This window comes from Canis lupus, chromosome 6 (assembly GCF_048164855.1).
Source record: "Canis lupus baileyi chromosome 6, mCanLup2.hap1, whole genome shotgun sequence".
NCBI lineage: Eukaryota > Metazoa > Chordata > Mammalia > Carnivora > Canidae > Canis > Canis lupus.
In genome coordinates this window covers 46,644,319-46,666,383 of record NC_132843.1, presented here as the reverse complement: position 1 = coordinate 46,666,383, position 22,065 = coordinate 46,644,319, and the positions used below count along the sequence as shown (strand labels likewise).

At 38.1% G+C, this 22,065-nt stretch overlaps 1 protein-coding gene across 11 annotated transcripts in view; it reads right to left on the bottom strand.

Annotated features, from left to right (window-relative positions):
• Window positions 1-22,065, bottom strand: part of AKT3 (AKT serine/threonine kinase 3) — a 308,393-nt gene that overhangs the window by 190,300 nt on the left and 96,028 nt on the right. The window contains exon 1 of one of the 11 annotated variants that reach the window (XM_072830382.1): window positions 7,639-7,759. The exons of 9 other annotated variants lie outside the window; for them this stretch is intronic. Coding sequence is in view for 1 of the 2 variants with exons in the window: in XM_072830376.1 (XP_072686477.1) it covers window positions 4,457-4,478 (22 nt within the window). In the remaining variant the exon portion in view is untranslated. Of the gene's footprint in view, window positions 1-4,456; window positions 4,494-7,638; window positions 7,760-22,065 lie in introns of those variants that run through there. One more of the 11 variants, XM_072830376.1, reaches the window with a different exon arrangement.

Genomic DNA, 22,065 nt, shown 5'->3' with positions numbered 1-22,065 from the left:
CCACCTACACACATGTGGGTACTAAACAGGCTATGCTGATCTGACCGACACTGTGGCCGGCCCTGGCCACCCTCTTCCCCTCCAGAAAACGCTGTGCCACCCCAGCACCCAGCACTACGTGAGCCTCATCAGTGTCTCCATCTGCAAAATCAAGAGCTGGGACGATCACATCATGTTTTAAAACTCCACAAGAGGATAAAACATTATTTTTAGTGTTGTTTGTTCACTACGATCATTAAATTTAGTCACTGTGATGTGTCTGAAAATCTCATTTTAAAAATAATCATAACCCAAATACAGCTTAAGTGTTGGCCATAGCAGAGAAAAACGGTAGTTTGAAAATAATGAGATTAATACTGAATTAAAGGAATATATACAATTTATCTATTTTGCTGAATTTTTAAGTAGAAAAAGGATTTTACAAGATACAGTATGAAATCATGCCTGAATACTCTCTCATATCACACTCCAAAAGTAGTTACATTCAAAAGTTTTCTTACATTCTCTTTAAACAGTCAAATTCCCTTTAGATTTATGAAACAATCATAAATAACTAGACATAGGTTCTATGAAAGCACCTTACATTTCTTACACAACCTCAAGGACAGTGCATGCTCACCAGGCAACACTCAGAGCACCGTGAGGTGCCCCACTCACAACAGTTACAGACCTGCAAACCTACATACGCATCACATCTCCCAAAACCAAAATACTAACAGCTACAATGGCACAGGGTCCAGACATTCTAAATATATCAGCATCTCATTTAGTCCTCACGAGATCTCTGCGTAGTGTTTCTTGTGGCCTTCTGCTAGCATGTGAAGAGACTGACCCTAAAGTAGGGAAAGTACTTCCATAAAGTCATTCAGCTAAGGGATGTGATATTTAAATCTGGTCTGTGTTAAGTTCAAAGATGCTCTGCCTTTAATGTTTTAATCACCTTAGCATGTATACTTGTCCACACCGCTCAGATTTTGTCAATGGGTCTCAAGAAATGAGAATAAGACATGATGAATAAAGCCCAAAACTGCAAGTTTGCTCTTATACAAGCTTGCTTTTGTTCAGCCACTCAGTGGCATCCTGTCACATCACACTCGCTCGGTTTAATAATGCCCCTACCTACAAAACTTAGCAGGGATGTCAGCACTGACCATGCAACTACAAATATTTATACATAATTCCACATACAAAAACAAGGGCATATCTGTGGCCTTCTAAATAAAAGAGAAAACTAACACAACAAGACAAAGGCAAGGTCCAGTGTGGCTGTTGAGTCTCTAAGCCTTTCCAGCAAACACAGATTAGAGTTCACTTGAAGAGAAATTGACAGTGAGCTCAAAAGTTTTTCTAAATAGACCTGACCTCTATTTCTTTACAAAGAGTGGAAAATAACAGATAATCTTTCTTCCGTCCTTTCAGAAAGACGTTACTCTGGACACAAAGCTCTGTCAGTTATGTTTCCCTTTCAACCACACGTTAGGCATTTCTGCTTAATAATTATGCAACAAAACCCTAAACGTTTTAGGAAAACAGGAGTTTACCAAAAGTCAAAGTAAAAATTCTTTATAATTACACCACACACATTTTTTGGTAATATAAATCCAAACGAGGAAAAAGGGGGAAAGAGAAGTCAAGGCTTCTCTTTTTGTTCTTTGTTAATTCTACTCATATACTGATTGATTTTAAGATTTACAAACATTTTAAAAAATAAATAAAATAAAATTTTACAAAAATTTAGTGTCCTGGAAGAGAAACGCCTTTGAGAAACCAGAGTTCACATCCCTGTTTCTTCTCAAGTGTTTAAAGTCAAAAGGGATTAAACAGGTATTTGGTAAACATTCCAAGTGTGACCGTAGCATTTAAAAAAAATTACAGCAATACCACATCTCTGATACTTAATGACAAGAATGGCTCAGAAGGAAACCTGCCGCCAAGCCAATACTCCATGATGACAATGCACGCCTGTCATTTACAGAATCAAAGACGATCGAGAGAGAGAAAAAGAGTATTAACCAAGAAGGCCTGGTTCCCATGTAACTCTGCTTCACGGCTAGTCCCATCTAAGTTCAAAGTAGGACAGAATTACTTGGTAAAATAAACTCGGGACTCTCTATCTCACCCCTAGTGGTCGGCCATAAAATAAATCCATTCAGTCCCAAGTAACGGTTGAAGGGACTGAGTGTTAAACTGCTCGTGGCTCGTGTACACAACTAGAAGCATGGCAATTTACCGGCCCGACTTCCTAACCAAAATCTCCCACTAGCAGTTAACAATTCACACCCAGTATTAAGCAACTAGATTAGCTGTCGTCTCTACAGGGCAGCCAGAAAGTCTGCGTTGCCATTTAGTGGAGAAGCTGCTTTCCGCAACTATACGTGCATAAGAGAAGGAAGAGGAAGTATTAAGTCCCTAAACTAATTAACAAAATAAGGGGGAGGGGGGAGGCAGGAAAACAATGATAATTAGTATGTACCCTTGGTTAACCAAATCCACACATACATTCATTCTGTATATGCACAAACATCAGCAGCATCATAAACCGTCTCAAGTTCTAGCCATTATTCAGTTCGACATCTGCACATGTTTATGCGTCTCTCCAAACAACCTCTTGAACACCCTGCTGGAGCTGTCATTTTTTTTCTTCTCCCTATCTGGCAGATGGCAAGTCAACAATCGGCATCAACAGCAGCCGAATATCTCCCCCTCCGTCCCTACCCCCCTAAACAGACACAATAATAACTTCTTTGTGCTTTCCTACAATGCAGCTGCTTAAACCATTTCGCTACAAGGCTGCTTTGCCTTAATAAAAAAAAAAAAAAAATCCCTTCTGTCAAGTCTAAAAAGCAGCATAATGTTAAGCAAGCTAAAGCCACAGCACAGCTGCAAACGGGCAGACACATTGACAGCTCCTCCCTTAACAAAGCCCTGTGAATTGAAGGGGGTTCATCTGAGGCTCACACAGTAATTAGTATAAAAAAGTCCGACAGCCTCTATTATGCTAAGGGAAAAAAAAAACTGGACAGAACTGGGCTGCTGTTTTGCGTCAAGAGTTCTGCTGCAGAGTAGATAAATCATGTTGGGTTTTTTCCTCTCTTTTTAAAGACAGTAATAAGGAGGATGAGAGAAGCTAATTTGAAAACTTGGACACAGTAATTGTACCATATGGTGAGCATTTATCCTTTCTGAAATGCACGCTAACAGTCACTTACATGCACACTGCTTTGTTTTACAGTTGTTATTCTCCCTACCATATTCATAAAATGGATTTGAATATCTGATACTCAAGAGAAGTTGTGTGTAATTAGCAACAGAACTGCCTGGCTTTAATTTATTGGCCTCGCACTGCAATCTAGTAAATGCAAAACAAAATTAAACAATGTGTCCACTTGGTAAAATGTTTTTTCCTTAACTCAGTAAAAAAGAAGGACGACCAGGACAGGTTCAGAGTGTTGCTAAGTTAAGGTATGGTATATTTTGAAAATTCCAAAACAAGAAGCTATAGCTATTGAAAACATTTCTACGGACCCATTTCAAAGATACCAGATCACCAAAATGATCTTTCATTAAGACCATCTGGTTCAATTCTGTATCTCACTGAAGCAGATGTAACTCTTCTCCATACATATCAGTAAATCTAGACCTAAAAGAATTTCCTTGTATGTGTCCTAAATTTTTTTCCAAGAAAATCTGTCAATTATTAAATACTTAATTCAGTACTATGTGCCAAGCACCCTGCTAAGGCACAGGGAGGAGGATATAATGTCAAAAAGTCTTCACATATCTAAAATAAAATCTGAATATAAACTCGCTTAATATTTTTGTCTACTTCAAAACCCTATAAAAATCCACCTACTATTTGAAAAAAGTCTTCAATAACATCATTGCTTATCAAGCATTGCTTATCAATAACAGCACTGCTTATCAAGGTCCAATATACATCAAAGTGACATTTTTCTGACAAAATATTGTGTAAAAAACAACTGTAAGAGTTTTTCTCTAATCAGAAGTAAATTCATTTCAATGCCAGCTGTGTGCCTCTAAAGATCAAAATATAAAGTCTTTATCTTCGATAAACTACACTCTAAAACCGAAATACTCGACTAGAACACATAGGATCATTGAAACTTCAAGGGGAATGAAATCATAGGTCTGAATTTCTATGATTTACATGTACCCACAAGTATTGCCCTGATCGCTATTTTGGGGATATGAAAAAGTAAAATACTTTACTGAATTATTAGGTCAACATAGAAATAAAGAGTCCCCACTCAAGCTTGAAGTCATCTGTGATTTTAAAAATACATATGTCAATGGTTAGTATACTAGAAGACTGATCCTACTGAAGAAAGCAGGTGTAGTTAAATTGAGAAGGAACAGCCCTATTGAACAAGCTCCCCCAATGTCCAGGATCTATCTCTATTTTGGCTTAGAAGATACAAACTTTATCATCCATTACCGGTATAGTGGCTTCTCTTCATGGTACCAATCAGGCCAAAGGACCAATTTACCTTAAGATAAAAATATCTCATTTTTGTATGCTGCTTTACAATTTATGGAATATTTTCAAATATTAAAATGATCTTAAAAGCTCATTCTGACAGATAATTTGATTTGACATATACACGGATGCTTTGTTTGGGGAATTATCTGGCCAGTAATACATGTCTGAGTCTGTAAACTTTCAAACTAGGTGAATCCTATTATGTAAATAAGGTCATCATACTGTCTGGTGTCAAAAAAAAAAAAAAGACTCAATCTACACAATGAGAAAAATAAATGTTTTTCTAAAACTGTGCAGAAATATATATAGTACAGTAACTATCCTAGTTAGCGAAAGAAATAAGAGAATAAAATCATTTGGACAATAGGGTCAAAGACGTGGCCATCAAATGACTGGCCTCTTTATTACACCACAGTAAAAAGCCATTCTTTGGATAAATAGGTACTTGGTTCCATTTAGGGAAATCAGGTTGAGGAAGTGTTTGTAAGCTTAAAGCTCCATTCAGTTACAATACTTAAGATGTTGGATATGAATATAAGATCTGAAAACTGAAGGGAATGATGAGCTTGACTTCTTTATCTGATCATTAGTGCTTCCTAGCAAAATCCATCAACAGTGTCTAAACTACCTGAAACCATTTCTCATTATCTCAATAACAGTGCAAAAAATCTAATTGTACACAGAGACAAATTAAGGCTATTTTAAAAGTCCTTTCTAATATGAAGCATTTGTCAAGAGTACAAATGATAGCTCTGAAAGAATGTTTTCTTTGTGTAATTACAATTCTGAGGACTATCCTTTCCCTAAGCAGGAGACGGAGAGGGAGAGAAGGAAAATCAGGTAGAAGCAGAGGTTAAGAAAATGTGCATAAGTTAGACCTGCACAACCCAAGGATACCAGCAAGTCCAGTAGGCATCATCATTTTGATTTACCCACCATGAATCTCTTTAAGGGCTCATGCCTAACCCCCAATCACAGAAGTTGGGAGGTCCTCTTGTTAAATGTGAAATACTAAAGTCCCCCTAAAGGTTTAAAGGTAACACAATTTATAGTGGATGGCGTATTCCTAAATACTTGTGAACAGTTAGTCAAAAGCTGTGACACAGCACTGGGCAAACAGTGCAGCGGGCTACTGGTGCCCTCACTTTGAGGGCAAACAGGAGCCAAGCCTTCAAGATTCAAGACTAACCCAAGCACGTGGACTTCCTCAGCAAAAATACAAGCCATGCCACAGTTATAATACATTTCTCATTTCTGTAACAAAAGCAGAGCAATTAATAATAATCCCTATTGTAGAATTTAAAATTAAGAGGGCCTACAAGTTAAAAATGATTACTTAATATATCATTATGATGATGTAGAAATGGAAGAACAGTATTTCCAGAATCATATTCAGTAGGAAGCTTCAAAGATACACCTTTGATATTTTCTCTTTAGCCTCAGTGCGCTTTCAGGGCTCTTCCAGATGCCAGGAGAGAAAACCCACTGAAGCTAATACAAGCAGAGGATTATTTATTATAAAAGTATAAACAAAAAATATATATATAAGAGTATAAACACCTCATCCAAAGAAAAGAGCTAGCGCAGGTAGAACTTCAGCAAAGAGATCTGTGAAATTGCAAACACCACTTCCCTTTGGTCTTGTTCAAGGACTGTGCACTGTGTGGTCAGGGTCTCTATCTGTTCTCTCTTCCCCCCTCTCCCCAGCCCTCTCCTCTCCCCACCAGAATGTCTGCTGCATCTGTCATATTGTCTCTACCTGCTAGTTCCTCAGCTTGCTAACAGGGGCTGTTCCCTACTAAACTCAGACTGTGGGCAGCCCGTAATGGCCACTCCAACTGCAACATGAGCTAGGGCTTCACCTCCCTGTTGCTTTGCTGCTTCGGTCTTTGGCCTCTCCAATCACCTGAAGAAGCTCTTGGGTCAGATGCCCACTTATCAACCTGACTGGGACAGGGGTGTTTACCTCCCAGACAACAGGGGGTGACAGTGAGCTTCCCTCAGAAAGGGCTGTGGATAAAGCAACAGATCACTGGCATCTCCAGCACACTTGGCCAGGTTAAGTGTGTGTGTATACATGTGTATGTTTCCAGAAAGAGATTTCTAGCTTAGCAGATTAAACAACTGGAAAAATTACTAATAATTAAAGGCCTTATGGAGTAAGTCACTGAATATGTTATATATATAAAAGAAACTTACCCCAAAACTGCTTTGTGTTTTGATAACCACCAAACAGAACTATTAAGGCATAGGCAGAAGTCACTTGAATCCATCATTTACTGTTAGCACATGAAAAAGTTATGTTTTTACCCCAATGAATAGTTTTATACACTATATTCAAGAAGAACACAAACTGCAGAGCAGAAGCATGCAGTGTCCCCCAAGATCTGCAGGAGGTACATTCCAAGACCCCCCATGGGGGCCTGAGACTGCAGAGACTGTCCTGCAGACAGGACTGAACCCTGTATGTACAATGTTTTTTCCCTAAAATCCGTAATACAGCTAGTAAATCTTTATATCCATGATAAAGTTTAATTTGTAAATTAGGCAGACTACAAGAGTAAGTAATAATCCACCAGGGTGGGGGAGAGGCAGGAACTACTGTGTAAATAAATGACTTCTATGTAACCATATTACAGGTCCTGTTTGTATCACAATCTTTAGTTACAATAGGAACTGTACTCCTGCCACCCCCCACCCCAACAAGGATCTAAATGTCTACTCAAGAAAAGTCTTGTTCTGTAGTTTTTAAACTGTGCATGAGGATCATTCATTTTCAAAGATGAGGCAGTATAAAAAATACTAGAAGCACTGGCCAAACCATAGACAAGCCTCCAAAGGTTATTTGTCAGAGATTTCAGGCTCAGTTGACCACAGGAAAAAATGTTACTAATATAAATGGTAGTCCATTCCTCCATAAAGCCCTTAGTTGAAAAACCACTACCCAGTAGATGTAATCCCAAGACTTCATGTTTTTACAACACGTCATTTTGTTCTCAATCTCATTTCACAATGTCCCCCCCTCAACCTGGGAGACAGGCTGGGTATTAATATCCCCATTACTATTCTCTGCCCTAGGAGACAGCACACAGAGAATGGGGAGATATTTTGTTCAGCCATTTCCAAACTGCATGTACCTGAGAGAAGAGATAAGAAATTGAGCCTCTTCTTGTTAGATGACCATGTATCAAAGACAAAAAAGAAATCGGAGTGTAAGCTTGTGCCAGATTGTTCCTTAGGTCGCTAGTAACACTCAGATTCTAGAATGTTATGATTTTACAGATTAGGAAACCAAAACTATGGGCTGGCAAGGGAAATGTGCATGGACTGGTTCTTTTGACTGCAAGTCCAGTACAGTTCTAGCTAACCTATATGCCATAGAGCATACATTCTATGCTATATTTGTTAGAAATCCTGGAAACATAAATCACCTTTAGCACTTCTATTTTTAAGATGAATTATAATGAGTTCAAGACATTGAACATACAACATATCTATGGTCTTCTACATGCATGGGAGGAAGTATATGGTAAAAGAAGACTGCCATATTCTTTTTCTTTCTTTCTTTTTTTTTTTTTTTTTGAAAGATTTGAGAGAGAGAGAAAGAGAGAGAGAATGTGCAGCGGGGAGGGGGAGAGGGGGAGAGAGAGAATCACAGGCAGACTCCATGCTGGGTATGGAGCCCAAAGTGGTATTTGATCCCAGGACCAAAATCATGACCTGAGCCAAAGGCCAAGAGTCGGACACTTAACTGACTGAACCACCCAAGCACCCTGAGAACTATATTCTTTTTATGACGCATGGTATGCATAGAAAGAAAGAAAACTTTCCATCAGACGTAGCCACTGCTTCCAGACCAATGATGCCCAAGGCCCAGGTCACATAGTTTCTTAGCACTAAGCACATGTGCAGCTAAAGCAGTTGTGGACAGTGATTAAAAACCTTTACCTCTTAAAGCCACTGCCACCACTGGCAAGACTAAGGACATGGGTATTCCTAAGTTAACAACAACACATATTCTCTTTACTATCATTTACAAAGGATATGAAAATCGGAAATATCAGGTCAGTCATGTAGTATATTTCTAACTAACATATTATTAGCTCTTCATTTTTAAAGCTTTTTTGAAAAGCTGTCTAAGCCACAAATATTTTACCATTTGCTTTCTTTATTGGGTGATAAAATCCAGTTGTGAGGCACAAAAAGTTAAAAGCTAACAACTGAAAATATAAAGTGTAAATGTTGGTAAAATGAGTTGTTGAATGTTTTCCTCTTTAAATATTCTATCCAATATTTTAATGTCTGAAACACAAGGTATATTCACCTATATTTAGGCATCGTATAATATGATATACTGTATTAAAGATATGCATAAAACACGGCCATAATTCAATTATCTTCATGTACCTAACAGAATGACTCATTCAGGAAATAATTCAAGTAATGAATCTAAATCACAGCACACAAGATATATAGGTTGGCAACTCCTCTGTTCATTTAAATATGTCACATTTTCTGAATATCATTGTTGTGTCAAGATATTCATTAACCTACAATAAGCAACCAAAAAAAAAAAAAAACTGCACAGGGAATGAGGAGGCAAAAATTCTTTTTTAAACAACTAATAGTGTTTTTAAAATCCTCTCCAAGGGGCGCCTAGGTGGCTCAGTCAGTTAAGTGTCCAACTCTGATTTCAGGTCACGGTCTCAGGGTCATGAAACTGAGTCCCACATCAGGCTCTGCACTGGGTGTGAAGTCTGCTTGAGATTCTTGCTCTCCCCCTCCTTTTGCCCCTCTTCTCCTCACTCATTCTCTCTCTCTAAAAATAAATAAGTAAATTCTTTTTTAAAAAAAACCTCTCCAACTCTCAGAGTTGATTTTCTTATTCACAACATCTCCTATATCTCCAACTCCCAAGGACGGCCTCTTAATTTGCCTATATTACAATTCCAGGCTCTAAATTGTTCCTACCAATTTCCTAACACAGCACCCCACTTGCTTCCCCTCACTGAGTTCCATGCAGACTCCTCCCTCCAAGTGGAGTCACACTCAACTTCTCACTCCTCAGTTCCACTTCCCTTTCTTGACTCCCACCTCTAGTTACTAACAAATGAGAATTAAATTTTAAATAAATGAAATCATTCACTCTAACCAGTGTCGAATGTATTAGTGAGCTACTGAAAGAGCTAAACACCAAGATCTTACTCGCAAACACAACCAAAATTGACTTGAGGCTCACATAAAGTCAAACAAATGCACCTTCTCCATAGGTGGCTCTTTTCCAGGCAGTGATTCAGGGACCCAGACTCCTTCCTTGGCCTTATGATTGCCAGGAGAAGGGACAAGAGGAACAGAACTGACACAGGAGATGTTTATGAGGCATGGCTGGAAGTGGCGTATCTTAATGCTGCTAACAATTCAGAGGCCAGAAGGGGGCCTGTTGGCCACACCAGCCATTAAGTCAGCTGGGAAATATGGTCTAACTCCTGCTGGGGTGCTGGTGATGGCATGCACAGAGACTGAGTGACTATGTAGCCAATCTCTGCTATATGGAACTTATTGTAAATTCTTACATTACTGCCTTGTACTGTGAAGGACACATAAAGAACGAAAGCAACTGTTTAGCTATAAATGGTACCATGCTGAAGGCAGGCAGGCAGGCAGGCAGTCTCAACCACTAAGGAACTTAAAATCTTTTTGTAAGATACCCCAACCCCACATACACACACACACACAAAACAGTCAAAAAACACGTTTCATTAGTAAAAAGTACTAAATCACATATGAGCAAGGTCCAATATCACTAAAACACAATAAGTGCAATCTTCCTTTGCTTGACTATTTTCTTAAGAGTTCTGAGGTTTTTATCCTGTATCAGGTCTCAACCTGATGTGGCCTACTTGTGCTGATCTAAAAGATGTGAGGAGAGAAAAACAGACTTGGTAACATCACAATATTGCCTTAAAAGAAGAATTTAGCCAGTTAAAGAGATACTCTCCTCAAATACAAGTATCTTTTAAAATTATACACTAGTAATAGGCAATGAATGTTAATGCAGTTTGGGACAACACAAAATGTAATCACAACTTGTCTTTTTATTTTTTTAACATCTTCCTAGCTCACGGTATATCTTTCAGAAAAAATAAGCATACAAACCATTCTTTCAAAGTAGATGCTGTAACACATTCCACTGGCAAAGAGGGCTGCCAAGGATAAATAACTAGCACTCTTACAATTCTTATATCTTCTCACTGTTTTTTATATCATGGAAGAAAAAGAAATTAACAAACCCATAAAATTTATTATTTCATTATAACCCTATTCTATCCTGCCTTCTTAAAGAAGGTATCCGCATAATATAGGCATAGAATCAACGGCTGTCAGTGCTAAAAGGAAACATTATTAGTGCAGTATTGGATAATGCTTGCTATCTGTTGCTCCTGGACAAGGAACATCAGAGGTGAGATTACCCTATAAATAACATTTTTTAAAAGATAAAATAAATACAGGCATGATGATATGCTTCCATTTTTATACTAGATTTGAATCTCTTCATATTACATAATAAAAATCTCTAAAAGAGCCAAGCATAAAACATTCCAAATAATTTCCAAACACATTTTGGAAATGAATACATTTTAATTTTGCAGTCGCTGAAATTTATACAGCTTAAAAGGTCATAGCAGGTGTTATGTCATTCTCATGAACAAAACGTTTAACATTAAGAACAATGCATATGTTTTGACATATCTGCTGAAATCATGTTGCACGTATGCTTACATTTGAACTTGTTATCATAAGAGAAACACACTATAATATGAAACTTTAAGAAAAAAAGATATATAGGTTGAAGGAGAAAGAACCTATATTTACAATTCCATCAAAGCAGCTCCATCTAATTTTTTTATTTTTCTAAAATATATTCCATGCACGCCTTTGAGTTCATGCACATGAATAAAATGCTAAAGGAGAAAAACAATATAATTACCAGAATTTGTTTTACAAAAGGCACTCCCCAATCACAAGACATCTTTTCCAGTGACCCTCATACTCCCAGGCCAAAAAGCCTTTAAATAGAGGATCCTCACATTACACATAGAGAGTCAACACATTCTTTCAAATGAACAAGATGAGCAAATTCCAAGCTGGAGCAAACCTGGATGAGAACGCCCAGTCTAATCCCCACCTGAAAAGGAAAAATTCTTCCTAAATGCAGAAAAATGATGTGAAGATTCATGTCTTCAATAAAGTTATCAACTCAGAAAAAGAAATTTCATGACAAATCCTACCTCAAATATGTAACATAAAAACAAATCACTATAAATACTTTGTCTAGGAAGTAATTTATCTTTCTCCAGAAATAGATGAAAGAAATCTGGGTACTTTTTTTTTTTCAAAATTATCAAAGCTACTTTTCATTTAACATTTCCAATTTTTATTTAAAATATTCAAAATGAAACTGTTGGTGTCTATCTGTTGTCCTTTTTTTTTTAAATACATCATTTTACAAGTAGTAATACGGTCTGAAAGACAATTTATAAAATCAACTAGGTGTTATTATAGTCAAAATAAGCAAATCATAAATATCTGACCAGCTCAAGAAGCATTATTGTAAAGCAGCTAAAAACTCAATCCTGATATAAGGAAAACAAAGTTGGCTGGCATAGGAGAGTATTTTGAAGTGCTTTCTGAATACCTCAGTCTCACACTCAAATCAGAAGCATCTGTCCGCCAACTGTCAAGATAATGTCTAGCCTAGGAGCTTTCCTGAATTCATCACTATTCATAGATGCCTGTCACTACTCAAAAAAAAAAAAAAAAAAAAAAAGAAAAAAAGAAAAAAAGAAAAAAAGAAGAAGAAAAAAAAAAAAAGGAAAAGAAAGCCAGGCTTTCAAAGCTATTTTCTTTTTCTATATGTCACAGTAGAGGTAAATATAGAATTTATCACTTTGAACCTAGTTGATTTTGACTCAACTGCCCTTCCATCTCCAGATCTGAGACTACAAGTTAAATGTTCTTCAGAATTCTAGACAAGCCACTGGGTCACGTTAATACTTCCCACTTTATGTAGTTATTGAATTCAAGGATCGGATCCCTACACTCAAAGCCTCCACACCTCACCATTACTTTCAGAACCAGATAGAAGATAAAAGCATAACCCGACTACCAGCCCCTACGGGAAATGGTACAACAATGCATCAAATATTTTCACTGGCTTCTTGTTCGATGACACTACAAAATTCCATTTAAATACAGTTGTCTCTCTCAAGAACCTTCATCTGAAACTGATTCCTACAAAATCCACATCCTTTTTTTTTCCAAGTCAGATACAACAAATCATACATATACATCGTCCTCAAATGATTCAGAAATGCTTTTCTGGGCCATTGTCCCAATGTTGTGTGAGACAGGAGGTCCTGAAATGAAAAAGTCTACATATACCCAAAAATAATGGAGACAAGATGAAACAGGGCAAAATCAGGGGAAAATAAGGGGAAAAAAACCAGTAGAATTCAAAGAACAGTTGAGACTATTCCTCACCGAGTACTACTCAGTTGTCCTATTTTCTACTTTACATGGTAACAGAACCAGTTGGCTACATCTCTATTTTTAGTTATACATAAACCCACATACATCAGTGAGCTATTGTATGAAAAATCAGTAATCAAAATAAAAAACAGAATCAATAAGGAAGTTCGTTTCCTTCCAAAGACATAATTTTTTAAACACAAAACTGAGGGAAAATTTTTACATTATAAAACTTACCGAATCTTAGAGTTAGTTATATTTTGACATAATTATGTATTAAGAAATACCCTAGGCAGCCCCGGTGGCTCAGCGTTTTAGCGCCGCCTTCAGCCCAGGGTGTGATCCTGGAGATCCAGGATCAAGTCCCACGTCAGGCTTCCTGCATGGAGCCTGCTTCTCCCTCTGCCTGTGTCTCTACCTCTCTCTCTCTGTGTGTGTCTCTCATGAATAAATAAATAAAATCTTAAAAAAAAAAAAAAGAAATACCCTAAACTGAACTAGATTTTCCTACTGATTTCCTTCAAAATTTAAGCAAATAAGGCGTACACTTTAGTGTAAATATGAATTACCAGAGTACTTAATGCACACATAACCATCTTGCAGGATATCAAACCTAAAAATCTGAATTCCAGTTTCTGAAAAATTGCATTTTTAATAAGCATCCCACAGGATACAAAAGCAGGTGGAGGGGCACCTGGATGGCTCAGTCGGTTGGGCATCTAACTGTTGGTTTCTGCTCAGGTCATGATCTCAGGGTCATGAGATCAAGCCCCACCTCAGGTTCTACACTCCAAATGGGGTCTGCCTGAGATTCTCTCCCCCTCTCCCTCAGCCCCCTCTCTCAAATAAATAATTCTTTAAAAATAAATAAAAATACAGCACACAGATACAGCTCATCCTTAAAAAATATTAACTTAAGTGTTAAATTCCTACGGGGAGATGACAGATACTTAAATTTTAAAATAAAATCCATCCCTCAACAAATCACAAGTCAGCAAAAACTCACAAGGTGATGGAGAAAAATAAATGAAAGGCAACTACTGTGCTAATCTGCCCTCATATATGGACGGGGAAATCAAGTACACAAGGTGTTCCCCTACCATGATAATTACAACTACATAAGAAAAGTCTTGACAAGGGATTGGCAGAGTTCCAGGAAGGAGAATTCACTTTCACTGGGGCCCAAAGGGGAACCTCGGCCAAGTGTTGACAGGGGAGCTAACCCTGAAGGACTACCGGGCAGGATCTCAGCACCTAACTGGAATGAGGAAAATACAGGAGGCCCCCCGTGGAAGGGGATACCTGCTGGGACCCCCAATGATACCTGAACCTCGGGAGGTGCTGAGCGCTCTATACACTGTGTTTTTCCCTCTGCACACACCTGTGATAAAGTTTAATTCACAAATGCCTAAGAGATTAACCACAATAACTAATAATGAAGCAGTAACAATAAACTGTAGCAAAAGTTCTATGAATGCGGTCTCTCCCTGGCTTTCAAACTATCTTGCTGCTTCTGTGTTGATGTGTGAGGTGACTTGCGATGATAAAATGCCTGTGGGATGGGAGGAACAGTCCAATGCTGTGATACAGCGCAAGGCTACTGCTGAGCTGACAGAGGTTCAGGAGGAGGATCATCTGCTTCACCACTGCGGGTACTGAAACTATGGCGAGCAGAACCACAGATAAGGGGGTGCTGCTATACCCCTGGAGGGAAAAGTGCACTCTCTCTCTGCAAAGGTGCAGGGAAGAGAAATTACGTGTGCTTTCCTGGCTGGAACACAGCGCAGCAGATCTCAGCTGTTCTTCTGTCTCTACTTCAAAGATGAGAGTCATATATATAATCGAGCAAAAATGTCACTTGCTGCACACAGGGATCAGTGAGGGTTGGAAGCAGGGACATGAAGCACAGAAATTAGGTCCTGAATGGCAAGTAAGTAAAAGAAAATAACATGTGTCTTTCCTTTTAAAGGCCACTTTGGCTCTTTCAAAATACAGCTCAAATATATGTTAATTCTTCCAAAACAACACTGCCAAGAAAAATTAGCGAAAATGGTAATGTCTTATGAGATTTGAGAGTATTAATGAAAAAGATACATATGCCAAATGTATGTGGCTAAAAGATGTCATAATGATTCAAAATGAATAAGCAACACACCAGTACATTTCTCACAGTAGTAGCTACAAGTACACACAGAACTGATTACGTGCATTCCACTCATTTACCAAGCACTTAGTAGAAGACCAGAAGCTACTGCCTTTTTTTGTAGTAAAAGTTACTACTGCTCATAAAGGCCTAATACAGGGCAGATTTGGAGTTAAACACCTCCAACATTAATATGGTATTATGCTGGTGGGTGCTAATGGTCCTCTCAGGTCTGTCCTGACTCCTCTATTTCTGAGCACTATAATGGATCTTAACTTTGATCCATCTATAGCTCCAAAAGCAAGATAACATTCTCCCCAGTATCAAGACCAAATCCACTTTAATAATTTATGAAAGGTACAAGACTTGATTAAATATGTGTTTAAGGACACTTTAGTGAATCCTGGCAATAACACCTGAAAAAACTCCCTGGATCAAGTCAGTTTTTTTTTTTTTTTAATCTACCGGAAAAAGCAGGGTCAGTACCGTTTGACCTACCTACCAGATGGAAAACTATTTTAACATATAAGGTGAACTCAACTAATGGAGAAAATAACCTAAAAATATAGTAAATATTTAATATGGTTTTTGACCAATATCTAAGCTTGGCTTTTATGATAACTTATAACTGTAATTTCTCAAAATAACAATTTTCATGAAAAACTTCATAGTTACTCAATATATCAAACCAATATCCTCTCAACATAGAGAAAGTTCTTCATCTAGGGACAAGTACTCAGTCCCACAGCCATACAAGAGTTGTCAAAACAACGTAAAAAAAAAAAAAATGGACCAAGGGTGTAAGATAGGAAATTCTAAATGGATCAGAATGCACAAACTGAGAGTCAAATATGTCTTCTTCTATGGTTTGCACAGCCCTTAAAGACTAAAGCATCTTCATGAAAAGAGCTGGGGACAGAGTGCAAAGAGGAACTTGTTTTACCCAAACACCTGGCATCCTACATGAATCCATCCATACAAAGCCAAAATAAGGCGTATAAAATTCTGCCAACCCCATCCTCTGCAAGCAGGTGTATAGGTAAGTGAGCCCCAGCTCCCTGCCTGAGCCAAGTGGAGCGAGGTCAGCACTGTGGGAAAACCTGCCTCTAGCCCTGGGCCCCACTGGGTCCTTCAACAGATTCCTTCCACATCCCCAGGTTAGGGTAAAAAATGAGCAATTCACATAAGTCTAAGTGTTTCTGGTGAATGTGGACACATTAACATTTAAAAGCCCAACCTACATAATAGATTCTGGGGCTAAATACGCACTACCAGTCAAAATCAGGACAAGGCAGCTCAACTTGACATCTGTTAAGGAAGGAAAAATAAAGGGCGGACAACAGACAACATTTCATCCTAGGGTCAGTCTTCATAAATCAACTTCAAAGGTTTATTATTATAAGGATTCTTGCCCTTACTTGCAATTTCTAGGTTGAATTATGCAAAGCTGAAAAGTCTAGTCTTCTTCAAAAAATACTTTAGGGGTTTAGGACTCATGACCACATTCTCTTGGTCCACAGAAAAGGAACCTCTACCCTCGTATTTCAAAATATTTCTAATAAAAAAAAAAAAGACCCAAGAAAATGAAACATCACAAACATTCTATCAATATCAACTCTAAAATTAAATAGACCTGAACCTGACTGGAGTTAAAATAATAATAATAATAACAACAACAACAACAACAACAACAACAAGAGAACTGTAACACTGGTTTGATAGTCACTTGTAAGGGAATGTTAACATTTTATAAGAATTGACCTGTGTGGCATTTAGCTCCATCTCTCTAAACCAAGTGAAAAACCACCAGTATAAAAGCTTAATGCAAAATGTTGTGATCCTATGACATTAATAGCCTAACAGAAACCCCATACAACTTAGATACTGAAGACTGAAACTACTGCATCCCTAAGACAACTTACCATCTACACTAAAAGGATTTAGGAGACCCTGGCCCAGGCACAGAATCAGACTGTTCATTATTTCACTTTCTGAAACACCCGTCAATTATTCAATGGTAAGTATCAAGTGTTTAGTCTCTTTAAGATTCTTTCAATTCTTTACTGTTGTATATCTTTTTTTTTTAAAGATTTTATTTATTTATTTATTCATGAGAGACGGAGAGAGAGAGAGAGAGAGAGAGAGAGAGGAGGCAGAGACACAGGCCAGGCAGAGGGAGAAGGAGGCTCCATGCAGGGAGCCTGATGTAGGACTCGATCCCAGGTCTCCAGGATCAGGCCCTAGGCTGAAGGCAGCACTAAACCGCTGAGCCACCCGGGCTGCCCGTATATTGATCTTTATATAAAATACACACACATACACCCCTGGATGAACTCATCTTAAGCCAAACATTGGTCCTCAATACATACCAACCTTGCCTTCTTCCTTCTAAGACATGCCAAGGTTCTGTCCAGGTGGTGGAAGCAATAAACTGCAGGAAGCAATAAACTCAGTTTTGTCTTAATGCATTGTGAGGAAGATATTCGGAAAGCCAGCATTTGATACTATGTCAATTATATATTTTAATTATTCCAGATAAAAAATTTAAAGAGTTTTTGAGAACTTTTAGCTTGCCAATGCAACATAGGAGCCATTGTGAATTTGGATTACAAAACTTATTTTACCTAAAACTTGACAAGAACAGTTAGGACTAGACAGGCAATCACAATATTCTTTTAGAAAACAGTTCTGGTCATGCTGTCAGTTCTTTAATGTTCAAAGGATAACAGTTGAAAGAAAACCTCAGAAAACTAAAATCTTAGAATTTTCTAAGATTGAGTTTAAAAAGCACATAGCCTTAAAATTACAAACCCATTAACAGTCCACAGACTTTAAGGCAGGAATCAAATGCCAGACTTCCTGGGAGAAGAAGGAGGTTCTTAGGGAAAAAAGCACCTAAGGAGTTCTAGCTGTCTTTAGGGAAAGAGCCCTAGGTTAAGGCACAAGCCTTCTGATTATGTAGGCCTCAGCCAGAGTTTCAAAAGCCAATAAAAAAGGGAATGGCCAATGAGTTAGAAGAAGCAAAGATAAGAAAGTGTTTCAACAAGGAGCAGTTGCTAACTGTGCTGAATGATAGTAAGAAGTAAAAGAGGAGCAAAAAAATACGTCCAATGGATGAGAACCATAGATGTCATTTGTGATTTGACAAGAGCTTTTCCAGCGAAGTGGTAAGAAATATAACTAGCCTGGAGTGGGCTAGAAAGTAGAACGGTAACCACGAGGTAAGAGAGTCTAGGCTGGGGATATAGACAAAGTATTCAAGAAATTGTATTAAAAGGTGAAGCAGTAATAGAGGAGGGAGCTGGAATGGGTAGCACGTGTCCAGGGAGAGGGCATTTGTTTTTCAGATGGAAGGTACAAGGTCATGTTCGGATGCTGGTGTGGATGATGACAGAAGGTAGTGAGGGAGGGTCCTGCACTTCGAGAGAGGGATGACATAATTGAGAGGTCTTAGAGAAAATGAAGACGGATGGCATCCAAACTACACAGGAAAAGAACAGAAAACGCGCTATTCTAAACATTAGTACATGGCAGGAATACAAACTGGTATGACCTTTCCAGATCAAGCACTTTATACATTACAAAGAAATATAAAAATTACTATCATTGAGCCAGTAATTTCATTTGCAAAACTCTATCTAAAAAAAAATGCAGGAATGATCTTAACTATGTAATGATAAAGGAGAACTATTACAATATGATATAAAATGCTTATGAAAAGTCCTTAACAACATGGGAAAATGTTTATAGTGTTAAAAGAAAAAAGCAGGGTATAAAATTCCACATGTTGGATTTCAAATACATATAAATACATGTATAGACAAAAAATGAAAAAAATACAAAATATTAATAACTTAACTCTGGGGATAGGAGGATTATAAAAGATTATAATTTTCTTCTTTATAGATTTTTTTTAAAGATTTTATTTATTTATTCATAAGAGACACAGAGAGAGAGAGGCACAGACACAGGCAGAGGGAGAAGCAAGGCTGTCCATGCAGGGAGCCCAATGTGGGACTCGATCCTGGGACTCCAGGATCACGCCCAGGCTGAAGGCAGGCACTAAACCGCTGAGCCACCCAGGGATTCCCTCTTCTTTATAGATATTTTTAAAAATTTCCCCCCAATGAATGGGTCATTTTATTTATTTTTATTTTTTTAAAAGACTTTGAGAGAGAGAGAGAGAGAGAGCACACAAGGGTCCTGTGCTTCACTGACTGAGCCACCTGAGCACCCCTGAACGGGTCATTTTAAATACCAGAATAAAACAATTTGTTTTCACATTGTCTATGTTTTCAGTGCCTGCCTCTGTACTTACTCCCTCCTAACATGATTAAATACTTATGTTTCAAAACCATCATTGGGTTATTTTTTATATAAGTAAAAAACCAGTATGTCAGTATCTGGGGCATTAAAAGCAATTCATCACAATCTAGAGTGAAAGCAAAGGAGTGCAACGCCTGCTGCAACTAGATACGGCGGTGGAAGGGTTCATTCATGTTTCCTGCAACCCACACTTTTAAGTTAAATGGCATAACGGCATCACTCATGATAAAGGCCACAGTGAAGTCTCTGAGGATGCAGAGAATATTTGCTTTAATATAGCAGCAAGAACTGAGGGGGCAAGAGAAGAGGTAAAGGGCAAGACCCACATGACTTCTTGAATGATCTCAAAGCAGAGGTGACAACCATGAGCAAAAGCATCCTCTAAGGCACGTGGCAAGGCCAGCCTCAAACAAGGAGCATGGAGCCATAGCACTGAAGACTAACAGCCACAGACATTTAAAAATTGTGAGAAAGAAATTATGATTTAGACCCGCTTCAGGCAAAAAGAGTGTTCTGTGAAGAAAAAGAGAAAACAGAAGGCCCCAGAAGTGGAAAACTGAAAGGTAATTTTTACACAGCCAGTATCTCGGTTCACGGAAGGGTTCATTCCTCCTTTTCGACCAATGTCTTTGAGGTCAAGAAGCTTTGGTTTATCATTTCAGCCCCTCTGTTTATTATCTGTGCAACCCTGGACCATTTGCTTCACATTTTACCTCAAATTTCAGGATCCTCATATTTCATTTCAAGGGTGTAATATTCTACCTATAGAGTGATTAAGAGGATGAAATGAAATAAAATACAGAAACCATTTAGTGAAAAGCCTAATACATAATTATAGTCTTCCAATTTTTAGTTTTCTTCTCCAATTTCATTTACCACCTTCAAAATTTTTGCCATGTCCAAATGCCATCTGTATTATCTATTTAATATGCTTCTTTATATAGGTGTACATATATTTTCCCTAAATAGATTTAGTTTCACCTTGCAATACTAGCTACTAAGGGGCTATGAACACAGACAGTGGCCAGATTATATGTGACAACAAAACTCTGCCCCCCAACCCCTACAACCAGCCTGGGGAGACAAAAATCACAAGCTCTGCAGAAATCTGCCCAGAACAGTAAAGACTTGGCCCATTCCCAAATCTCTGCCCCTGCGTCCAGCTGTGACCAACCAGTAAAAAGCTAAACAGGCTTCCCAAACCAATCATGTAAGATACCCATCTCCTCATGCTAACAATCGCCCATCAGGGCACACACCTGGAGCCTTCCCTATTCTTGCTATGAAGCTTTCCTACTCTTCTACCTGCCTTTGAGTCAGAGACAGTTTAAAGGTGGCTGACTCCTTATGCTATACAAACTCTGAGGAAACTATTTCTGCTCTTATTTGGGGGCAGACTGTTGATTTCCACACAGGGAAGGACAGGTCTGACAGACTAATTTTATTCTAATATATAAAAATAAATATTGAATAAAATGTAAAAGTCCCCCTAGGTACCACCTAAAATAATTTTCAAATGTCATACTTTGGGAAATGTTGCACCGGGTTGTAGACAGCTCTGCCAACCACCTGTAGAATTCTCACACAGGTCAACACTACAACCTCCTGGGGACATAAAGTTAAAAAGCTTCCTTTCTAATCTATATAAAAAGCATCTTCTTTATTAATACTTCTAAATTAGAACTTCTGAAGTCTGATGGCACTACCAGAATATTTTTAAAAAGGTTTTATTTATTCATTCATGAAAGACATAGAGAGGCAGAGATATAGGCAGAGGGAGAAGCAGACTCTATGCAGGAAGCCTGATGTGGGACTCGATCCTGGGACTCTGGGATCACGCCCTGAGCCAAAGGCAGATGCTCAACCACTGAGCCATGCAGGCGTCCCGCTACCAGAATATTTTATAATACAGGGAGGAAAGTCTCAGACCTCTAGAATGCTAAGTTAGTGACTGACCACCTGTCCACTATTTAAAGGGATCAGGAAGGGAAGGCTGCATGGATTTGAATGTGGCAGGGAGCAGGAAAAGAAAACTATTACCACAGACTAACAGCTTCCATAGAAGGCTATTTGCAAAGCCAGTGACCCTGTCTGCACCCATATATAGTTCAAGATGCAAAACTTGAGGTCTAAATAATTCCTACAATAATGAGATGCTAAGCTAGAACACTAGAAAGAGAATGTATTCGCTTACAGGAAAGATCCATTATTCATCTTAAACTTACCTTTTTTTCTAATAGGTTTAAAAATGCTCCAATGTGGAATGAGCTTATCTACCCAACAAGCTTAAATATTTCTCAATCTCTGGAATTACTAAATACATCAAATTTGTTTTTAAATAATAACTCTAAATCCTAATTGGTCTAGAAATTTGCTACATTACTGCTCCAAGGTGACTTTAAAGAACTATTGTGTAACTGACACTGGTTCGTTGAAAAAGAACAAGAAGAGCCTGTGTACTGAGAAATACACTCAAATTCAGAAAAATAATAAATACCAATGAACAAACAAGTATCCTCAAAGCTAGATGGTAACACAACTATTGTGATATGCTCTTGCCAATCAG